This window comes from Trichosurus vulpecula, chromosome 3 (genome assembly GCF_011100635.1).
Source record: "Trichosurus vulpecula isolate mTriVul1 chromosome 3, mTriVul1.pri, whole genome shotgun sequence".
NCBI lineage: Eukaryota > Metazoa > Chordata > Mammalia > Diprotodontia > Phalangeridae > Trichosurus > Trichosurus vulpecula.
In genome coordinates this window covers 270,306,963-270,327,608 of record NC_050575.1, presented here as the reverse complement: position 1 = coordinate 270,327,608, position 20,646 = coordinate 270,306,963, and the positions used below count along the sequence as shown (strand labels likewise).

Genomic DNA, 20,646 nt, shown 5'->3' with positions numbered 1-20,646 from the left:
TCCCAAAAGTGGAATAAGCTTCCAAGAGAGGTGGACAGGTTCCTTCTCATTGGAAGTCTTCCAGCAGACTGTTGTAGGAAGATATCTTTTGGGGATTTGCATTGAATTAAAAAGACCCTGAGATCCCTTCTAACACTAGAATTATGTGATTCCATTTTGTAACCTGCCGAATGCTATGCAATACATCTTACAACAATTATTATGTTATGTAATTATGTCTAGTTTAGAATGTTATGCACACATATATCTTTAAACATATTTATATTGATGAAACTGTTTTTCTAGCCCTAGACCCAAGGCTTCTTTGATCTAGGCAGAAGGATCCTCTTAGAGTTTATGGTCATGTGTCTATAAGTAAATTTTTTAAAATGAAGGTTATCTTTCAAAATTTTTCAAAAATTTCAAAACAAAAATAATTACAAAATGTTACTAGTTAGATTCTTAGCTACCATCAACTGCTTCAAAATTATTTCACTTTTAGCAGCTGTTTGCTTACCTCAAGCAGATACTAAACTTCTTGAATGGTTCTCAGATCAAAATCCCTACCTATAAGTTTCCTTAAGAGTATACAGGTTAATTAAAAATTGTTAGTAAATCACTTTATCTAGTCAGTCTTTCCTTTCCTAACCTTAGACAAGCCCAAGGTATTGAAACCATGACAAGTGCTACGGTAGATGATCAATTCAACCCTACATTCAGCAAGCCTGCAGCTGTTAAAATTCTGAGCTACATGATTTTCTTCATCTTTTTTTTCCTGTTTCTCTGGAACTGTACTGAAAGTTCTTGGGGTTATTCTAATTATGGACATATTTAAGGACATTTTCAGGAGAAGTATGTTAGTGTCTGGCACAAACATCCGTGGCTTGCAGGCTCTTTTCTTGTACTGACTTCTTTGAAAACCTGAGGAAGTCATCTTTGATGCAGTATTAGTTGACATGTTGATGCTTTGATGTTGGGATATATAGTGATAATAATAGGATATGTGACACAAGACATCTTGGTGTAACAAAAAGAATATTGGGTATGGTGTCAGAGGACCTGGATGTGATTTATAATAAATCTATTATTTATGATTGCCTATATGGCCATGGAAAAGTTACTAAACTTCTTTGGACCTCAGTTTCCTCATCTGTACAGTGAGAAGGTCATACTAGATGGTCTCTAGTTTCCCATTTCACTTTGAGGGCCTATGAACTCAACTTTAGACTCATGTTTTATGTCCAGAAACACTTTTGTTTCCTACTTTACAAGGTATTCATTTTTTAAAAAATTGTTTTAATTGATTTCTTTTATCTTTATGTCACCTACATTCTCTCCCCCCTCCCCCAGAGAGCCATCTCTTTTTATAAGCACTGTATTTTAATTTTTGCTTGAAAGTTTCTGCAATAATCTTTGGTTGGAATCATTAGAGTTCTGATTAAAAATTCTGCCCCTCTCTCAAACACCAACTTAAGTCCCACATATCAAACCAAACCTTTCTGATGATGCCAGTCCTCATTATTCCCTCTTCTCTACACTACAGCTGTTTTAATTTATACCACTCAGTGTAACATTTGTAGCATTCTGGTGTTGCTTTATGAGTGAGAAATTATGTTCCTTGAAGGCAGGTACTCTATCTTTAAATTTCTTTGTATGCCTCACAGCACTATCAGCTGAATGGTATACGCTCCGTAAATGCTTGCTGATAGGCCAGTTAGAATTAGGAATTACCCATTTGTCATAGGCTGTATAACATGTGGCAAAAATGTAACTTTGGGATGAGCTATTATATATCCTATTCTCCCTGGCTGCCAATCTGAAATGCCATGTTAGCATGAACAAGTAAGACACATATATACACAAAATTGCTCAAGTAATATTCATGTACTTGCAATCAATGTAAACCATAGTATAATATGGCCCAGGCAAAGGAAGAAGTAGAATAAATTTTTTAATGTCTCTACTGTAACTAAATTATTTTTAGCATGGGTTTTTTTTACAGTAAGACATCAATTTAGTCCTTCATCTTTAGATATGAAACTCAATTTTGCTTCGAAAAACAGAACAAAACAAAAAGAAAGAGCCCTAAAGACCCCTAGCTAAAAAAAATGCTTCCTTCATGGGGTAATTGGTATATATTTTACAATTGAAGTCTTACCAGAGAAATGTGGCTCGCTAGTGTCTCACTGGGGCTTCTGTTAAGTTTCATCTTTATGAGGTATGCTTCACAAATGAACAAAAGCCACACACTGGCAACTGGGTTTTACTTGGCTCTGTGTCGATAATGTCTCATCACTCTCAGTTCTTCCCCTGAATAGTTGTATGACACTGAACGGTAACTCACCATATTCTGGCTGTTCTTTGGTTTCAAAAGTCCGATGGCTCGGGGCATGGCGATCCCATCCCCTGGGGGGGTTGAGGAAGTTGCTATCTTCTGTAGTGCTATCAAACTTGTAGTCCTGGTCACCACTGTTTACCCTTGTCAAGGTGGAAGACCTCTGCCACCAATTACGCCAATCAGGTGATGGGATTGGCCAGCTGGGCTTGTTTTCTGGGTGCAAGTCTTTCTCTGACTCTGTGTCTGGACCATCAACAACCTCTATGGTAACCTGGGGGATTCAAAGCATGCAGAGAGTGAGGGTTCATTATCCCAACTCACATCTCTAGGGAGTGAGGGTCTTGGGAGACAGTTTGTTGTAGTGAGAGGAACAACGGTTTGGGAATCAAGAGACTCGGGGCTTAGCCTTATCTCCTAGTTGGTTGAACATGGGCAGGTCACAATTATTTAAGACCTCAGTTTCCTCACTTGTATAAGAAGGAGTTAAATCTTTAAAGTGCTCTGGTAGTAAAAAATTTGATGTTTCTATGACTTTAAAACTTGATATTGTGAAGGGAAATGATGAACACCTTATTAGTTAAGAGATTCTTAGACATAGAAAGATAGGTCTTGGTTTCATCACTAATGAAATTCAAAACTTGGTGGAAGCCAAAATATGGGGCTAATGCAGGGTGAGGTAATCTATAATACTGGGTCTACTGAAGCTACCTGCCCTGCTAATGGACCCTGCAAACTCCCGGACATTGTCATCTGCCCTCCCTGCTCCTTACTTGTCCTAAGGATGTTTAGACCCTTCCATCCCCATTTCAGTTGAACTCTCCTATATGTTGTCTGTCTCCCCTCCCCCAACTAGAATATGAGGTCTTTGAGAGCCCAGATTGTATCACTTTTTTGTTTCTATCCCCAAGACTTAGCACAGTGCTAACACAGCAAGCGTTTAATAAATGTTTTTTTTTCATTCATTCATACTGAATGGCAGGCAGTTTGTGGCCCCATACCACCCGTAGACTCTATTTAGCCCCAGTGGTAAAATACAAAGGTACAGAGTTGCTGATCTCTGGTCTAAGATTTACAGTTAAAAGACCTAGGAAGTTAGAGATCTGGGCAAAATTTCATAGATGTTCAGGACTTCTTGGTGATGGCTGCTATTCTCCCTGCAGCTAAAGCTCATCACAGATTAGTGATGCCAAATTCCAGAACGAAGCCCCTGAAGCCAGGGCAGGTAAAAGAAATACCAAGGTTAGAACCTGCCCACAAGTTAAGGCTTCTGCATTTTTAAGCCCACTATGCTACAGCCACAGGGCTGACAGAATGGAGCTTCTTGGCTCTGAGAGACAATCAGCTTAGTGAGACTTGTTCAAAAGACTTGTCAGGCTTCTTTGGACATCACACAGCTCTTGCAACATCACTCTGGATGAGTTATGTGTAAATGAATAAGAAACACGCACTCCAAAATAATAAGGGCAAGCTGTGCTAGGCAGATGCCTTTTCAGTTTTGCTCTAACCCAACATTTGAAGAGGGAATGAGGATGTCCTGCCAAATCAAACTAGTCTTTGCCCATCTATGAGACAAACAGACCCTTCCCTTTCTGTTAAGAAGGGGGAAGTGTGTTGACTTTATATTGCTTTGAAATTTCCAGCTAAATTATTCGGATGGACTAGTTATGTTCCTTACCTGTTTAGGAAACTCATAAGGCCTCTCACCAGGTGGGACATTGTGAGTTCCCTGAGACAGAAAATGTCTCCTTAATTTCTTTCCTGGTTCTACTGACTCTCCAAACTTATCCTCCATCCTCCAGAAGCCTTCTCATCCTGGAAGATCCTTCTACCCCTGAGGTCCCATCGTCTTATCTGGCAAGTTCCTTCCAGAACCTCCATTTTGAGGAAATGGCCAGGCCAACCCCATGCCCACTCCTTTATTCCTCTCCTAGCTCTACTCTTGACTCTCTTGATTTCTCCTCTATGACTCTGCACAAATGTCTTCTCTCTTTTCTCCCCTTTCCTTTTCAGCCCCCTTTTATGTGTAGTCTTTTCCCATTAGAATATAAGTTTACTGAGGGCAAATACTGTCCTTCTTTTTGCTTGTATCTCTATTCCCAGCACCTGGTACATAGTAAGTGCCTAAATAATGTTTCTTGACATGTATAGAAGATGCAGCATTATCACGTTATAAAGCTATTCACAAACAAAGAAGGCCCCTGGCTGACTATCCAATTAGGAGATTTACTGTTTGTCTTCTACTTAGGTAAAGTGTTCTAACCAAATGACGATGATGACAGTAATGGTAGTGGTGATGATGATAGTCTGAGGAGGTTGTCAATAAAGGCATGGAAAGGAATGGCAGGAGTCTTCTGTCTCCAAATTCTCACCACACCCTCCCCTAGTAATTATGCAAATGCAGAAACATCTGCATCAAAATAATAATTAATCTTCTCCTTTTTAGGACCTAGCATAGGCAGAAATCGAGTGCAAGATACTTGTGCCAAGAGATGTAAGACTAACCACATAAATATAGTAAAAGACTATTAAAACATTTCAGTATAGCACAGCAATCCATGAATGTGTGTCATTGGTTAGGCTGCTTGTCAAATGCCAAATAATGCATCTTTCTCACTCAAATACAGAAAATCTGTAAGTCAGGTGTTATATTGGTACCCAAGAGGAGAGTCATGTCAGAATGTTGTACTGCTTTGATGCCTAACATCTTTTCTATACATTGGTCTTTAGAGTCTTTTTGCAGGTCCCCCAAAAGAGAAGGAACAAAAAAGAATATATTTCAGTACCTATTGTTTCTATCTGCAATTAGTGGCAGGGGGTGGGGAGGAAGGATGGGGGTGGAGAACATAACCCAGGAAGTGGAAAAGGCTAGAGCTGAAGAATCGTTGCAGTTCAGTAGTGCAGAACCAAGTTGGGCAGTTACAGGACAATGCACATATTTCCTCTTTGGTGACATAAAACTTTGCATTTACAACCTTGTTCCCTTTTGACTACAGATGGAACAATTGAGATGCAGTGACTGTGAGGCTATTAAGAGACTGCAACAGTCCTAGACGGCCACAGCCATACAGACCTGCAATTGTGGTAATAAAAGAAGTCTCTGGGTAGGAGATAAGGTGGACTGTGCCCAATGGTTTGGCATTACATTTGTATGCAGACTGGAGTCAAAGTGATTACTTCAACAAAACAGGCCCTGCAATTTCTCCAAGTTGGGAATAAAAACAATTTCATGTTTAAAGCTATTACCGTCAATCCATGTGTTTAGAATTGTGACACAGATCCAAACAAAATAGGTTTGCTAGTTGGCCATGCAACGAGTAGCAAAATAAGAGTTTACTCCAGTTGTTATATCAATGACTGAATCTCAGCAGTGTAAGACTTTTCTTTTTTCCCTTTAGTTTGCACCCTCTCTGCCCCAACTAAATTTTTTAAAAAAACCCAAGGATCCTTCTTTCCCCTTATTAAATTAACAATATGAAAATTTCACAGTAGTATTTTTTTTTTAAAAAAAAAGACTGTTTTTAACCTAAAATTCTGCTAACTCAGGATTAGAGGTTCTTCATTAGTAAGATCATTAATTTTATTTATTTATTAAACCTTTTAAAATTCAGGGTGTCCCAAAAGTCTCAGTGCGGTTTTCAAGCTTTAATATTTTCAGAAGTATGAAACCTACAAACTTACAAAAGCATTATTTTAAGATTAATTATTTACATTTCTCTTATACTCTTAAGTTCTGTTAACTTTGCATAACAACATTTTAATTTTTAATTTTAGCAAGATGGGGCATTTTGTCATTATGCATTACATGTATGATAAATGACAAGTTTTGAGGTGATGCTTTCTCAGACTAGTGGTTGGATAGTGGAGGTCCTTTTGCTTAACCACCTTGATTATTTGCTCTATCTCCGTTAGAGTTTTTCTCCTATAGTCGTGTCAAAATTGTCACATATGCATCCAAACTTCATTCTTTTGGTGACCTTAAGGCTAGGCTTACTAATTACAATCCCCTTTCTCAGTCACTAAACTTTAGCCAATGAAAGTGTTTACAAATTTTGAAAATTGACTAGAGTAATGCATAACACAAGACAAGAGTTATGTTGAATATTAATTTTTAAATAGCAATATTTGAAACTTTTAAATAGCCTTTCCAATGGTGTTTTTGTCTAAGTGTATAGGATTTATACTTCTTATTAAAGCTTAAAATTGTACTAAGATTTGAGACATGGTGTAGAAGAAAAGAGTCTTATACCTTTATTACAACAATAACTACCAACAGAGTGCTTTACGTTTCACAGAGAGCTTTAGATACATTTCTCGATTAAACCTCACAAGAACCTTGGAGAGAAGGTACTTGGCCCCATTTTATAGATGAGGAAAGCAATAAGCAACCTACCTAAGTTCTCACAGCCAGTGTATGTCATGGGCATTTACTCTGGATTTGAATCCAGATGTCCAATGTCTTTTCTGATTTCCCAAGTACAGTACTGCTTATTGTCACTATTCACCTATCTCTTCAGTGTCAAAGAATCTTGTTTACACACTGCCAGCTGAAACACTAAATGTGGGGAGCTTAATGTTTGCGTCAAAGCACAGCAGATTTCCAGCACTGATAGAGGCACCAAGTGTTCTTAATCCTTCTTCTTCTCCTTAATGCAATTATTTCTTTGCATTACAAATACATCTTGTATTCATCTCCTCCGTTACCACATGTGAAGGAAGCACAAGAACTAAAGCTCTCAAACAATACAACTCTTGGCAGAATCTCTCAGATCCTTAAGGGAATTTACCCACCTTGTGTGCTAGTCTGGACAATTCTGTCTGGGAGTCCTGTCTTCCAAAGCCAAGAGATGCATGGGAGAATCCTATGTAACTCTTTGGCTTCTTCCCACCTCTTGAATATGGAAGTCCTTTGGAAAGAAACACTTGGCTTCCCTTCGGTTCAGAAGGGTCTTCTAAAGGAAAAGGGCAACTTCCACTCATTGGGGCCTGTTTTCATTATTGCTACTCACAGCATAAGGAACATACACACACTCTTTCAAAGAGGATAAAGATCTATCATCTTGTTGATCATCTGAATATATCTGTGATGTAAAGAGAAGACAGGCCTCATTTTGATGAATAGGGAAATGAATTCCTCCAGATCACAGTAATCAGCAGTGGGACTGGGACTAGACTATGTCTTCAGGTGTTACATACATTATTCTGTCCCCAAGATAATAGCACCACTCTGGGGCCCATTTCTGGACAATCCTAGTTAAAAATATCACTAAAGAGACTTTGGAAAGAAAACTGACTATACTCAACATGTTGAGATTACCCCCAATTCTCATTTGTACACAAGCTGGCAGCATATTGTCTTCCCCATTAGACTGTGAGCTCCTTGAAAGCAGGAACTCTGCCTTTTGTCTTCTTTGTATGCCCAGAGCTGAGCACAGTGCCTGGCACATAGTACATACTAACTGACTGACAATGGAACTTTGGCTATACCAGAGATAACAGCATTTGGGAGACACAATAAGGGGCAAAGTCTGTTGCTCTAAATCTGTATCTTTTTGAACTGCTTAAGGAACATTTCAGGCTCTTATTTAAGACCCATTGTCAATGTTGACACTCCAAAATAGATTCTTCCTCCCCAAGGGAGAGAAGAAATCTGAAGCAAAAGTACTAAGAGTGTTGTAGTCTGACTCATCTGATTGTATGGTGTGGAGCTTAAGAGCCTTGTGGTTATGTAAATACATTTTAGCAGGAAAAAAAAGCATTTGGATGGCTGGTGTGTTTTTTGTAAGTCTTTTTCAATGTAGAGAATGGAAGAAAATATGTATATTAGTTTAAATGAATGTTAATCTCAGATCATTCCAGAAAAGAGAAAGTTTTGGTGGTTAAAAGCTACTGTAGCAATGAGTCAATGCCCTATACCTAATTATAAGTTTATTTTAGGGATTTTATCTTTTCATTTGGGATTTGCTATCTGACAATCACTTGTATACTTAAAGCCAATTCAGTACCATGGTTCAAATAAACCAGTCCTAGGTGATTTACTTTCTTAAATGCTTTTAAAAAAAATTAACTTCTATCATTGTGTCAGATTTAATATTGAGAGTCAATTCAGCAGTTTGAAGCAATTTATTTTTATTTTTCACTTAGTTGGTTTTTTTTTTGCCTCCAACCTACGACTTGCCACTGCCCTAAAGCCAGACTTGGGACTATTAAAGAGAAGGCCTGGTTAATTTGGAAAGGAGACTGCTTAACTTACTAGGAAAAAAATGTATAAAGGGATCTGGGGTGTTGTGTCCTATTCAGTATCCCTCTCCCTAAAGGCTAGAGGAACAGGACTGGGCGAGGGGTATCCCCTGGATCTCCCTCTGTTTGCAAGTTTCATCTTGGAAAGGTATAGGCAGCTTCTGAGGGTCAACAGAGATGGGAAAACAACTGCCTTGCAAGACCTATATTTCCTCCTCCCACCCCACCTCCTAACCCCTCCCCACAGCTCTATAGTACAGAGCGTGGGAATCCTTTCTAGAAACTAGAGGGGCAAGGGAGTGAGCAAGTTTAGTTGAAAGTGGAGTATCAAGTTCCAAGCTTAGGCTCCCCATCAGAAGTAAAGGATAGGTGGGGGCAGGAAGGGAGGGGGCAGGTTGCCAAGGAAAGAGGGACAGAAAAGGGGGCATTGGTAATGGAAACGGATTCATTGATAAACCCCTTCACCTGGCTTCACTCTGCTTCACATAGGAAGGAAATGCTTTGACTGGCCCCTGAAGTCACCAGCAGGGCTGTCTGCCCTGCTGAATCAACCATGTGTCAAACCAGTGAATTTCAACAAAAGAGTGGAGCTGTGAGGAAGGGGAGAGTGTTGCCAACACGGAAACATATCACCCCCTTTTAAAATGCACCTCATATTTTAAAGGACCACCAGGGAATTGGTTTACTCAAGTGCAATGGTGCATTCGGCTGCAGCCGCCACCCCAGCAGTCAGACCAGCTCCGAAGCAGCCCCAGCCTGCACTGGATGTATCTCTGTGCATAAGCAGCCCCAAAGCCGGTGAAGCAGCAGCTGCTCCATTCTTTCTCGATTGACCAACGTTCAACGACTATTCTTTTGTGGTCCTCCACAGCCAGAAACTGAGTTCAAAAAAATTTTTAAGGGCTGAGAGGTCATCAGATCAACAAAACACTCACCTCTGCCTGCCAGCAAATGGCAAATAAACAGACATAAGAACTGTATCCAGAAAAAATAGGATGGCACAGCTGGGAAGGGTAGGAAAAGGGGGTGTCTGTTGGCTCTTGCCCATATTTTTAACTTTAATTGTCTCTGGGCAGTGATCATCTGTGTTTCTAGTCCAGTCCACCAAGTGCTTTTTGGTTTTGAAATGATGTAATCTTTGCTAGCCTTGGGGCAACCAGTATTCTTTTGGCAGCCTGGTGATCTCAGTTGTCCCTAATCATAACCTAAGAAAATGTGGCAGTGCTCATAAAAATGGCGCATCCCATTCTCTAGCAGTAGCCTCAAAAAGGATCACAGAAGTGCAACCTCAAACATCTTTTCACAGGTGAAATCTTCAGAGAATCACGATGCACACATTTCTTTCTCCCAGGGAATGAGAAAATGAGATTGTAAATATAGTCACTCAAAGCCATCATAGGTGTACATGAGCCTGTTTAGATATGCCTAAAGGGTGGCACAGTAGATACACCGCTGGGCCTGGAGTCAGGAAGACCCAAGTTCAAATCCACCCTCAGATACTTACTAGCTGTGTGATTCTGGGCAGGTCACTTGACCCTGTTTGCTTTAGTTTCCTCATCTGTAAAATAAGCTGGAGAAGGAAATGGCAAACCACTTCAGTATCTTTGCCAAGAAAACCTCATATAGTGTTGCAGTGCAACGGGACTGGATAGCAAACAACAAAGAGAGCAGCGCTACCTATTTCTATTTGTATCACAGCAGCAACCAAACCTTCACAATCTGAGGCAAAAGGAAACTGAATTTTGAAGGAGATTGCCGCTAAATAAGTATGAACAGCTGAGTTATGCCTTCTCACACTCTATGCTATTTTTGAGATTTAGCTCCACCTCTGTCTCTCTGTCTCTCTCTCTCCCTTCTTCCCTCTCTCCCTCCCTATCTCTGTCTGTCTTTCTCTGCCTTTCTCTCCTCCTCTCCTTTTCTCCTTTCTTCCATTTCTCCCATCACTCCTTTTGTATACCCTCCAACCTTTCCTCTTTCCTAATTCTACTCTGTTCTTCTACCTCCAGCCATGAGAAGGAATGTTTCCAAAGCATTCTTCACTTCACATTCAGCTAAACAAAACAGCTTATTATGATGAAAAATGAATTGTAATCTTGCACTTTGGATACTCCTCACACAGACAGATTAGGTGTGCAAAAATTAGGGGCCATTCTTGTTTGTCGTCTCCTGCTTTCTTGGAAAAGAAAGTTTCTCAGTTGTGAATTCCAGAGCAAGTAAAGCTATATCCACTTTGTACCAAAAAATCCAGATGTCATGTAAAATGTGCCCAAGTAAATTCTGGATAGGCTGTACCAGCTTCTAGGCTTACTGAATTATCTGGAAGAGAGAGGAGGAAAGCTGAGAAATCTTCTAAAACTCAATCTTGGCTACAATTCTGTATATTTAATAACTTCTCGACAAAGGAATACTTCACCTTCCTTCCCCCCCCACCCCCTGCCTTGCTCCCACCTTCCTACTTTTCAGTAGCTTGTTTTATTATTTGGTAATCTTTATTTTTATTTGGTAATTTTTTACACTATCCTTAGCTCACTCTGGGGCATCTAGGTGGTACAGTGGATAGAGTGCTGGGCCTAGAGTCAGGAAGACTCACCTTCCTGAGTTCAAATCTGGCCTCAGACATTTATTAGCTGTGTGACTGTGAGCAAGTACTTTACCTTGTTTGCCTCAGATTCCTCATCTATAAAATGAGCTGGAGAAGAAAATGGCAAGTCTCTCCAGTATCTTTGCCTAGAAAACCCCACATGGGGTCACAGAAAGTTGGACATCACTGAAAAAATGACTGAACTGAATCCCTAGTATCTGATGCAGGGCCATTAGTCTGTAAAGTCTTTTCAATATCCCTTAATATTAATGCCTTTCCTCTATTTTTTTAAATTTAATTGTTTTCAATCATCAAAACCCCACCTTCTCTCCCTGTAACAACTAAGAAAAAATAAAACAAAACCTCTGATTCAAACATGTATAGTCAAGCAAAATAAATTTCTACGTTGTCTGTGGCCAAATATGTAAATACACGTACAAACACATAAAATCACTAAGACATAAAGAACATAAATGACATAAAGAATATATGTTTATATGGATATATATGCATGCATATATGCATATGAATGTATGTGTGTATACAAAGATATATAAAGCATATACACATATGTATGTGTATGATATATACATGTATATGTGTATTATATATATACATACATATATATTCTCATTTTGCACTCTGAGCCTTTTACTTCTCAGGAGATGGGTAGCATGTTTCATCATTAGTACTCTGGAGTTTCTGGTGGTCAGAATTCCCACATCTTTCAGAGATGTCTTTACAATATTGTTGTCAGTGTATAAATTGTTCTGTTGCTTCTATTCACTTCAGTCTGTATAAGTTCATGCAAATCTTCCTAGGTTTCTCTGAAACCATCTTCTTCATTTCTTAGAGCACATTAGTATTCTATCATGTTTATATGCCATAATGTGTTCAAGAGTCATTCCCCAGTTGATGGCCAGTGCCTCAGATTCCAATTCCTTGCCACTTCAAAAAGAGCTATAAATATATTTGTACTTAGAGTTTGTTTTGTTTAAAACTAATCTGTCCCTTAATTTGCCTTCCCTCTAATTCTAACTTTTTCCTTCTCCCCATTTCCCTCCTATTTCCCTGTTGAGTGAAATATATTTTTGTCCTCAACTCTGTGTGTAGATGTATGTGTGTTCTTCCCTCCTTTGACCAGTTCAGATGAAAGTGAAATTCAAGAGTCAGATGCTTCCCCTGCCATCTCCCACCTCTTCCTCCTTGTTTGTATGGATTTCCATCTCTACACTCAGATTACAGCATATTTTTTACTAATTTTCCTTTTTGTTCCCCATCTACTATATTCCTTTTGCCTTCCCTTTCCACTTTTCCCACTGGTTCTAAAAGATCTGTGCAGTTTTCTTTATGATTTCTTGAAATATGATGTTTTGGCTTTTTCTTTTTTTGTCACAGCTTTTTAGTAGTCCAGTGATTCTTAAATTTGTTCTCCCTGACCTGTTTCCTGATCAATTGCTTTAGCTATGAAATAACCTTATATTTTCTTCTATTATTTTTCAGAATTTTGAGTTTGTTTTAATATTTCTTGTTTTTTTCATGGAGTCTTTGGCTTCTGTTTGGACTATTCTAATTTTCAGGGACATTGTTGCTTGAGCAAGGTGTCTCTGGTGCTAAGCTAATAATTGTTTTTCCAATTCTTTCTTCCATAACTCTCATTTCTTTTCTAATTTTTCTTCTTGCACTCTCATTTCATTTATAAATCATTCTTTAAGTTTTTTAATACTCTTATTTCATCTCTTATAGGAATTTAATTTGTACCTAACTTGTGTTTTTCTTTGAAGCTTTGCTTATAGATGTTTTAGAATCATTCTTACCTCATGGGTTCAAGTCTTGAGCGTTCCCTCCTCCTATAATTACTTTTTATGGGATTCATTTTTGTTTGCTTATTCTTCCAGCCTACTTTCTGACTTTGGACTTTATGTTAAGGCCAGGCTTTATGCACTTGTGTAAGAAAAATCTGGGCTGGTTCTGGTGTTACTTTCTTGGATTATTGTATTGTTATTCCAGGATCTCAGGGACAGTTTTTGGTCTGATCCAGGGCAAAATCTGAACACTGAATCCCTGGTCTGAGCTTTCCAAGTTCCTGACCTGGGTTTGGGTTTGCACAACAGGAGACTACTGATGTATTCAGTCATTATCAGCTAGCTGGAAAGTTTGCTGGTTCAGAGCCATAGAATATAGGCTTCTCTTTGATCTGGGATTCCTGCCCTGCTTATTCCTCTGCAAGCTTCAGATTGGACTGGGGGCTGGAGCTAAGACCTTGCTCTGCTGCAGGGGTCAGAGCCACGTAGCTGCTCCTTCCTTTTGAATTTGTTTCTTGCTCAGAATACAGCCGAGGGCCAGCAACCAACTACTTGTAACCCCAAACTTCCATTACTCAACTTCCACCCTTAAGGTAGAGGTCCCCTTTTCCTTCAGCTCTGAATCTATGACTTAGAACTGGATAGTAAGCTCTTTTGCTATTTGGCACCTGTTTCTGTACCCAGCACAAGGTTAGGACCCTCTGTCCTAGAACCTGCCTTGATGCACAGCCTCTCCTTGGTACAGAATGGCCAGACCCCATTCCCAGTTTCTGTAGACCACTCTATCTCCCTTTGTCAACCTTGGAAATGACTCACTGTGATTTTTTTTCCCTGAGTTTTCCAATCAGGATTGATCTGGTACATTTTTTTCAAAGTCTCTTTGGAGGAATATTTTGGAGAGGAATTCACTGTACTTCTTTCTGCTTTTCCACCATCTTGACTCTGTCTCTGTGTCTACTCTGTGTTGATTATCTCCAGGGTATCACATATATATATATATATATATATATATATATATATATATATATATATATATATATAGAGAGAGAGAGAGAGAGAGAGAGAGAGATATAGATATAGATAGATAGATATAGATATAGACACACAAACATATATGTATATGTGTGTATACACACATACATATATGTATATATGTATGCGTGTGTGTGTATGTGTATAATCTTGTTTGAACATAGTTGGTTTGTATGTTGTCTCCCCCATTCAACTATGAGCTTCCTGAGTGTAGGGATTATCTAAGCTAAGTGCTGCAGATACAAAGAAAGGCAAAGACATAGTCCTTAACCTCTAGGAACACCTGTTCTAATGGAGGACACACCATGCAGACAACAATATGCATATGAGATATATACAATGCAAATCAGAGGGGGCAGGACAGGGCTGGGAATGGCCTCTTGCAGGGGGTAGGATTTGAGCTGAGTCTTGAGGAGGGAAGCCAGGAGGTGGAGGTGAGAAGGGAGAACCTTTTAGGCATGGGAGAAAGCTAGTAATAAGGTATGGAGTAATTAGGCTAGTAATAAGGTATGGAGTCAGGAGATGGAGCTCCATCTTTGAGGGAAAGCAAGAAGACCCATTTCACTGGGTTGTAAAATACACAGAGAGGAGAAAGGTATAAGAAGACTGAAAAGAGAAAAAGAGGCCAGGTGGTGGAAAGCTATAAATACAAACATAGGTTTTTATATTTCATCCCAGATGTAAGACACTGGACTCTACTGAGTTGCAGGGGAGGGGGAACATGGTCAGATCTGTGCTTTAGGAAGATCGCTTTAGCAGCTGAGTTCTGGACAGACTGGAGTGGGGAGAGACTTGAAGGAGGGAGACCAACCAGCAGGCTCTTGCAATAGTCCAGGAGTAAAATTATAATGGCATGCAACAGGGTGGCAGCTACATGAGTGGAGAGAAGGGGATGTATCAGAGAAATATTAAGAAACAACAAGACTTGGCAAAAGGTTGGATGTGTTGGAATGTGAATGTGGATGTGAATGGAAGTGAGAAGTCAAGGATGATGCCAAGGTTGTGAGCCTGGGTGACTGGGAAAATAGTGGTGCCCTCAACAAGAACAGAGAAGTTGGGACGAGGGAAGGGTTTTGTGAAAAAGATCATAACTTCTGTTTTGGGCACGCTGATTTCACCTCACGTAAATAAATCTTATTTTGTCAGAGGTTTTTCTGTTCAGAGATAGCCCAACAGAAAGAGTAGATACTAGAGAGATAATATTGTCTGGAAGGGTCTATACTTTGAATGGTGCAACCAACAAGTCAGTACTGATTGGAAACAGTATTTAGGTAGATGGTGATTTCACTTCATTCTATAAAAGAGTCCTAACCTGATATGCTTAAAATCCCCCGAACCCCATCTCTGCTTTTTTCATGGCTACTTCTCCTCCTCCTCTCCTTTCCATCTGTTGAAATCTTATTTACCAATTCTTCAAGGTTTAGCTCAATACACACCTCCTGCTGTGAGGCCTTCTATAATTAACCTACACTATAATCTCCAATAGCCATGAATTATCACCCATATATTGTCCCCTGGGCCTATGTGCACCAGAGGGTCCTGTCCTAGGCCCCTTCCCTTTCTCTCTCTACACTGTGTCTCAGTGCTCAGTGATCTAATCAGCTCTCATTGGTTCAATTACCATTTTACATGCAGATGACTCCCATATAGATATAAATAGCTTTCATCTTGCTCTTCAGTTCAAGTTATAATAATAATAACAGCTAGTATTTCTATAGTGCTTTGTGATGTGCAAAACTCTTTAAAAATATCTCATTTGTTCCTCACAACAACCCTGGGAGGTAGATATTATTATTACCCCCACTTTGCAGATGAGGAAACTGAGTCAGGAAGAGGTCAAAGTGACTTGGCCAGAATCACACAGCTGGTATCTGAGGCCACTTTTGAACTCAGGTCCAGTGCTCTATCCACTGTGCCACCTAGCTTAAATTGGCTGCTATACACACTTAAATCAATGTCCCCTAGTAGGCATCTCAACCTCAACAAGTCCAAAACAAAAATAATTATCTTTATCCGTAAACCTACCCTTCTTCCAAATTTCTCTGATTCTTTTGGAGGCTCCACTATTCTTTCAGTTTTCCAATTTCATAACTTCAACATTATCTTCCATCCCTTCATTCTCTTATCCCACATATCCAATCAGTTGCCAAGTCTTATCAACCTCCACCACATCTCATCCAAGTATACCTTCCCCTCAAGCCAGCCATGACTCTACTTAAGATCCTACTCATCTCTTGCCCATACTACTGTAGGAATCTCCTAATTGGTCTCTCAGCTTTTATTTTCTTCATTCCCTTCTTCAAGAAGGCTCAGTAACTCTAGCTCCAACCTTGCTTTCTAGACTGATTGCACATTATTCTTCCTTACACACTTTCAGCCAAACATATGTTACATCATATGTCTCACTCCTGTGCCTCTTCATTTGCCACCTTGTGGAATCCTTAGCCTTCTTTAAGACTCAATACAAGTGCTACCTCCTATACAGCACCCTTCCTGACCTTCTCCCCTCAGTTGTTAGTATATCCAACTAAATTACTTTGTATTTATCTCTCTCTCTCTCTCTCTCTCTCTCTCTCTCTCTCTCTCTCTCTCTCTTTTTCCTAGAAGAATCTAAGCTCCTTGAGGAGAAGCAAAGTGGTGCAATGTATAGAGAGCTGGGCTTGGAGTCAGGAAGACTCATCTTCTTGAGTTCAAATCTGTCCTCATACACTTGCTAGTTGTCTGACCCTGGGCAAGTCACTTAAATCTGTTTGCCTCAGTTTCCTCATCTGTCAAGTGAGCTGGAGAAGGAAATGGCAAACTACCCCAATATCTTTGCCAAGAAAACCTCAAATGGGGTCACAGTGTCAGATGTGAATGAAATGACTGAACAACAAACAACAAGCTTCTTGAGGACAGGATTTTTTTTTTATCTTAGAAACCTTAGAAGCCTAGCACGTTGTTTTTTGGCTGGGAAGGTTCCAGACTTGTGATTTCATCTGTGTAAGCAACCCCTAGTGTGGAAACTCCACCCCTCTCCCCAATTGTTGTTCAGTTGTTTCAGTTGAGTCCAACTCTTTGTGATCCTAACTGGAGTTTTCTTGACAAAGGTAATGGAATAGTTTGCCATTTCCTTCTCGAGCTCATATAAGGATAAGGAAACTGAGGCAAACAGGGTTAAGTGACTTGCCCAGGATCATATAGCTACTAAGTGTGTGAGGCCAGATTTGAACTCAGGTCTTCCTGATTCTAGACCGAGTGCTTTAACCACTGTGCTATCTAGCTTCCCCCTCTAATACATATCAATAACTCATCTATAACATAGTTTTAGAGTTAGCTGGGGTACTGAGAGCTTTAGTGACCCAAGGTGCTATTATATGTCAGAGGCAGGATTTGATCCCATATTTTTCTGAGTCCAAAGCCACTTGTCTATCCTCTATGAAATGCTGCATCTCACTGCTTAATAAATGCTTGTCGAATTGAATTGTCACATGTATTACCTTACACTGTTACCTTTTCAATTACTTTGGGAACCACTTGAGAGCTGGAACCTTAGAGTTTTTATATATCCCACAGTACCCAGGTATAGTATCTTATATACAGTGACTTACATACAGATGGGTACTAAATAAATAATGTTTTATTTTAATTCAGTTGTGGTTCTGCTTAGAACTCAAGGAAAGCTCTTCAATTTCACTTTTTCTTGTCATTAGATTGTAAGCTTCTTAAGGGCAGGGACTGTTTTGCTTCTTTTTGTATTCTTTCCTAGTGCTTAGCATAGTGCCTAGCACATAGTAGGTACTTCGTAAATGTTTATTGATTTTTCAAACTAGCATCTTAAACAAAATAACTGTAAATGTTTATTGATTTTTCAAACTAGCATCTTAGACAAAATAGATCTAAGAAAGGATATTTGGACTCCTACTGTACCTGGCAGAAATTTTTTTTAGAATGAGGCATGAAAACACTGCCGCTAATTTAGTAGTGATCAATCATTGCAGTTTTCATTTTGATGCACTCTCTGCCTTGACTTATTTCTGGCACTTGTTGATGAGAGAAAGAATAGGGAAAGAGTGGGCAAAGTTACCCGCAGCTTATTGAAAGGAACTGAAAATAACTTTGAAAATTAAGAGAGCATGAAAGTGGAAACATCTGCTGGGGGTCAGGAAATTATTATCATCCACCGAGCCAAAGCCCTATTCTGTGCAACTAGACAAACTGGTGATTGAAGATCACAGTGGAGAACTAAGGTTCAAAGCAGGGCTTGGTCTTTGTAAAACTGTGAAGCTGACGAAGTCAGTGTTTTTGTCTTTCCAGCTCCCTGTTTGACTATGCACTTTGTTAGTGTCACCCTCCTCCAGGTCACAAGTTCCCTTTACTTTCTTTACTTAACTTTCTTTTTTAAACCTGCTCTCTGGAAATTTCTCAGTCACTCATACCTCAGAGTGAATGAGTTTAAGTCAATGCATTACCTTTCTCAGGGATATTTTCACTTTAATATGCTACCCATTACTATCCCTGTAACTGGCAATATCCCACTAACTTTTTTTCTCTCCCTCTACCTGTATCACTAAATCAGGGGCCACAGAGAAGCAAAATAACCCCCTCCCCCATTCTCTCATTTCTGCCCTCAACTTTTTCCAATCCAAAGTCCACTACAATCCTGTCCACTCTTCAGCTTACCTTCTGGGATTCATATTCTGTCTTCCCTTCATTCTGGACCTCTTTCTCTCAAATTCCTTCCACCTACTAGTCCTCACTAAGACCTGGCTTCCCTCAGATGTCCCTGTATCACATACTTTTACATGGAGCTAAAGGAAGCCACATAACCAGACTGCCTGAGAACATTACAAATTCATGTTATCCACCTCAACTGATCCCTCACATAAACAACTGGGGCCATTCAGTAATGAGTTCCCTCTTTTCCCCTTCACTTCATCTCAGAATCCCCATTCTCTCCTCAATTTTCTCCAATCTCTGACAATGAGGTAGCCCTACTCTTTGCCAAAGTCAGCCCCTCTATGTGTATCCTTGTTCCCATCCCCTTCCATCTTCTCCAGAAGATGGCCCCCCAAGTCACTATCTATGGACATACCATCCTGAATGTGCTTGGATAGGAGGCAGGCATTAATTACTGGTTGCTATGGGCTTTTGCTTAGGCAGCTAGGTTGTAACTGGGCTTGGAGTCAGGAAGCTCTGAGTTCAAACATTGCCACTTACTAGCTGTGTGATGGTGGGCAAGTCATGTAACCTCTCTCTGTCTCATTTTAATTATCTGTAAAATAACTCAGTGATCTCTAGGATTCCTTCTACTTCTGGATCTATGACCATATGATCCCCTCTCCATAACTACTGGTTTTTCTTCTATACTGTCTTTAAATATGCCCATTCTTTAAAAAAAAACCCTCTACTATATTTTGCCCTCCTCTCAAGCCTTACTCATATATCACTCTTCCCTTTCTCTGCTAAACTCCTCAAAACAGCTATCTATATTCACTTCTTCTCTTTTTTCTTCTCCTACTCTTCAACCCTTTCTAATCCACTTTTGTCCTTCAAAGATGCATAAAGGCATAGTTAGCTGGGAAATGACTTAGAAGCAACTTGGGAAAACAACTGGGTCACACACTCCATTTAACCCCCAATAGTTCCACCTTCTGATCACAGCACTTTACCTGAATATTTGGATTTTGTCCATTGATATCAGCTTTTGAGAGATCTGGAAAGTTTGGTAGATCTAAAAGGAAGGATCTGGGGCCATCTCTCTGTAAAGATGTATGGCTGTGCTCCTGCCTGAATCGTTGCTTGGGGAATGGTCTGTGTGCAGCTTGGTGGTCAGGATACTCCCTCTGTTCTTCCCTGGTGAGTGAGAAGCTGGGCTCTGATAAAGAGTGACTGTCCACATTGAGGTTGTTCTGGTGGGGAAAAAGAAAAATATTAAGAAGTAATTAGAGAAATAACAAAACAAACAGGCTACCAAAGTCAATCAGTCATATAAGTTCACAGGAGCCCTCTGATGGGATCAGAAAGTTGGCACATTATTTCTAACACTGTAACTGACTCATTTTCATTCACTCATCAAGAAATGTTGCCTCTCCATGCAACATTTGTTTCCCTGTCTTCAAATATTAAATCATTATTGATTCCCCCAGTTTACTTGAAGATTTTGTGAGGATTACTGAAGTAATGGTTATTGAATTAGTACTTGGTTTGAATGGAAAGGGTAGAGACCACAAAACAAAAGTACCATCTTGAACTAAGACAGATAGTCTCCTAGAACTAACTTAAGTAAAGCCAATAGGGGTCACCACCTAAAGAAACCCTGATATTCTAGAACCAGAGGGTAAAATAGAAATTGAAAGAATCCATCAATTGCCTCTTGAAAAAGAATCCCAAAAAGAAAACTCCTAGGAATATTGTCACCAAATTCCAGAGTTTCCAGGTCAAGTAGAAAATACTGCAAGCAGCCAGAAAGAAACAATTTGAATATTGTAGAAACACAATCAGAATAACACAAGATCTAGCAGCTTCTACATTAAGAGATCAAAGTGCTTGGAATATGATTTTCTGGAGGTCAAAGGAGCTAGGATTAAAACCAAGAATCACCTATCCAGCAAAACTGATTATAATGCTCCAAGGCAAAATATGGAGTTTCAATAAAATAGAGGACTTTGAAGCTTTCTCAATGAAAAGACCAG

General features: G+C 39.6%; 1 protein-coding gene across 1 annotated transcript in view; it reads right to left on the bottom strand.

Annotated features, from left to right (window-relative positions):
• Positions 1-20,646, bottom strand: part of ISM1 (isthmin 1) — a 100,995-nt gene that overhangs the window by 24,319 nt on the left and 56,030 nt on the right. Inside the window, exons 2-3 of the mRNA XM_036751121.1 lie at positions 19,624-19,863; positions 2,324-2,588 (exon numbers count right to left, since the gene is read on the bottom strand). Coding sequence (XP_036607016.1) covers positions 2,324-2,588; positions 19,624-19,863 — 505 coding nt within the window. The remainder of the gene's footprint in view (positions 1-2,323; positions 2,589-19,623; positions 19,864-20,646) is intronic.